The sequence below is a fragment of the Trypanosoma theileri genome (genome assembly GCF_002087225.1).
Source record: "Trypanosoma theileri isolate Edinburgh chromosome Unknown TM35_Tth_156_V1, whole genome shotgun sequence".
NCBI classification, from domain to species: Eukaryota; Euglenozoa; class Kinetoplastea; order Trypanosomatida; family Trypanosomatidae; genus Trypanosoma; species Trypanosoma theileri.
Genome location: NW_021639998.1, coordinates 2,027 through 2,320, shown reverse-complemented (window position 1 = coordinate 2,320; position 294 = coordinate 2,027). Strand labels below are relative to the sequence as shown.

Sequence of the window (294 nt, the reverse complement as noted above, 5' to 3'; positions counted from 1 at the left end):
GGTAGGAAGCCCCTACCCCACCACGACTCTCAATCACAAACAGGGTCACCTGATCAAGAGAACACAGAGACCACAAAAACAACAACGCCAGAAAACGTAGAAGGGCAAGAAACATCCCATGGTCCAAATCCTAATACAGTTGACAGTTCACACAGCACTTCACCTAGAGATGATGCTCAGAATAATCAGGCTGAAAGTGAAACTAATGTTGCTGCAAACCCTACAGAGGGTGAATCAACCAGTAATGAGGAATCAACCACCACCACTACAACAACAACAACAACAACAACAACA

The 294-nt window shown here is 44.9% G+C and overlaps 1 protein-coding gene across 1 annotated transcript; it reads left to right on the top strand.

The window, feature by feature from the left end:
• On the top strand, positions 1–294 carry TM35_001561010 (uncharacterized protein; the record flags this gene model as incomplete). Its single annotated transcript, XM_029031935.1, has 1 exon — positions 1–294. A coding segment is annotated over one exon (294 nt), but the record flags the coding sequence as incomplete, so codon positions are not given.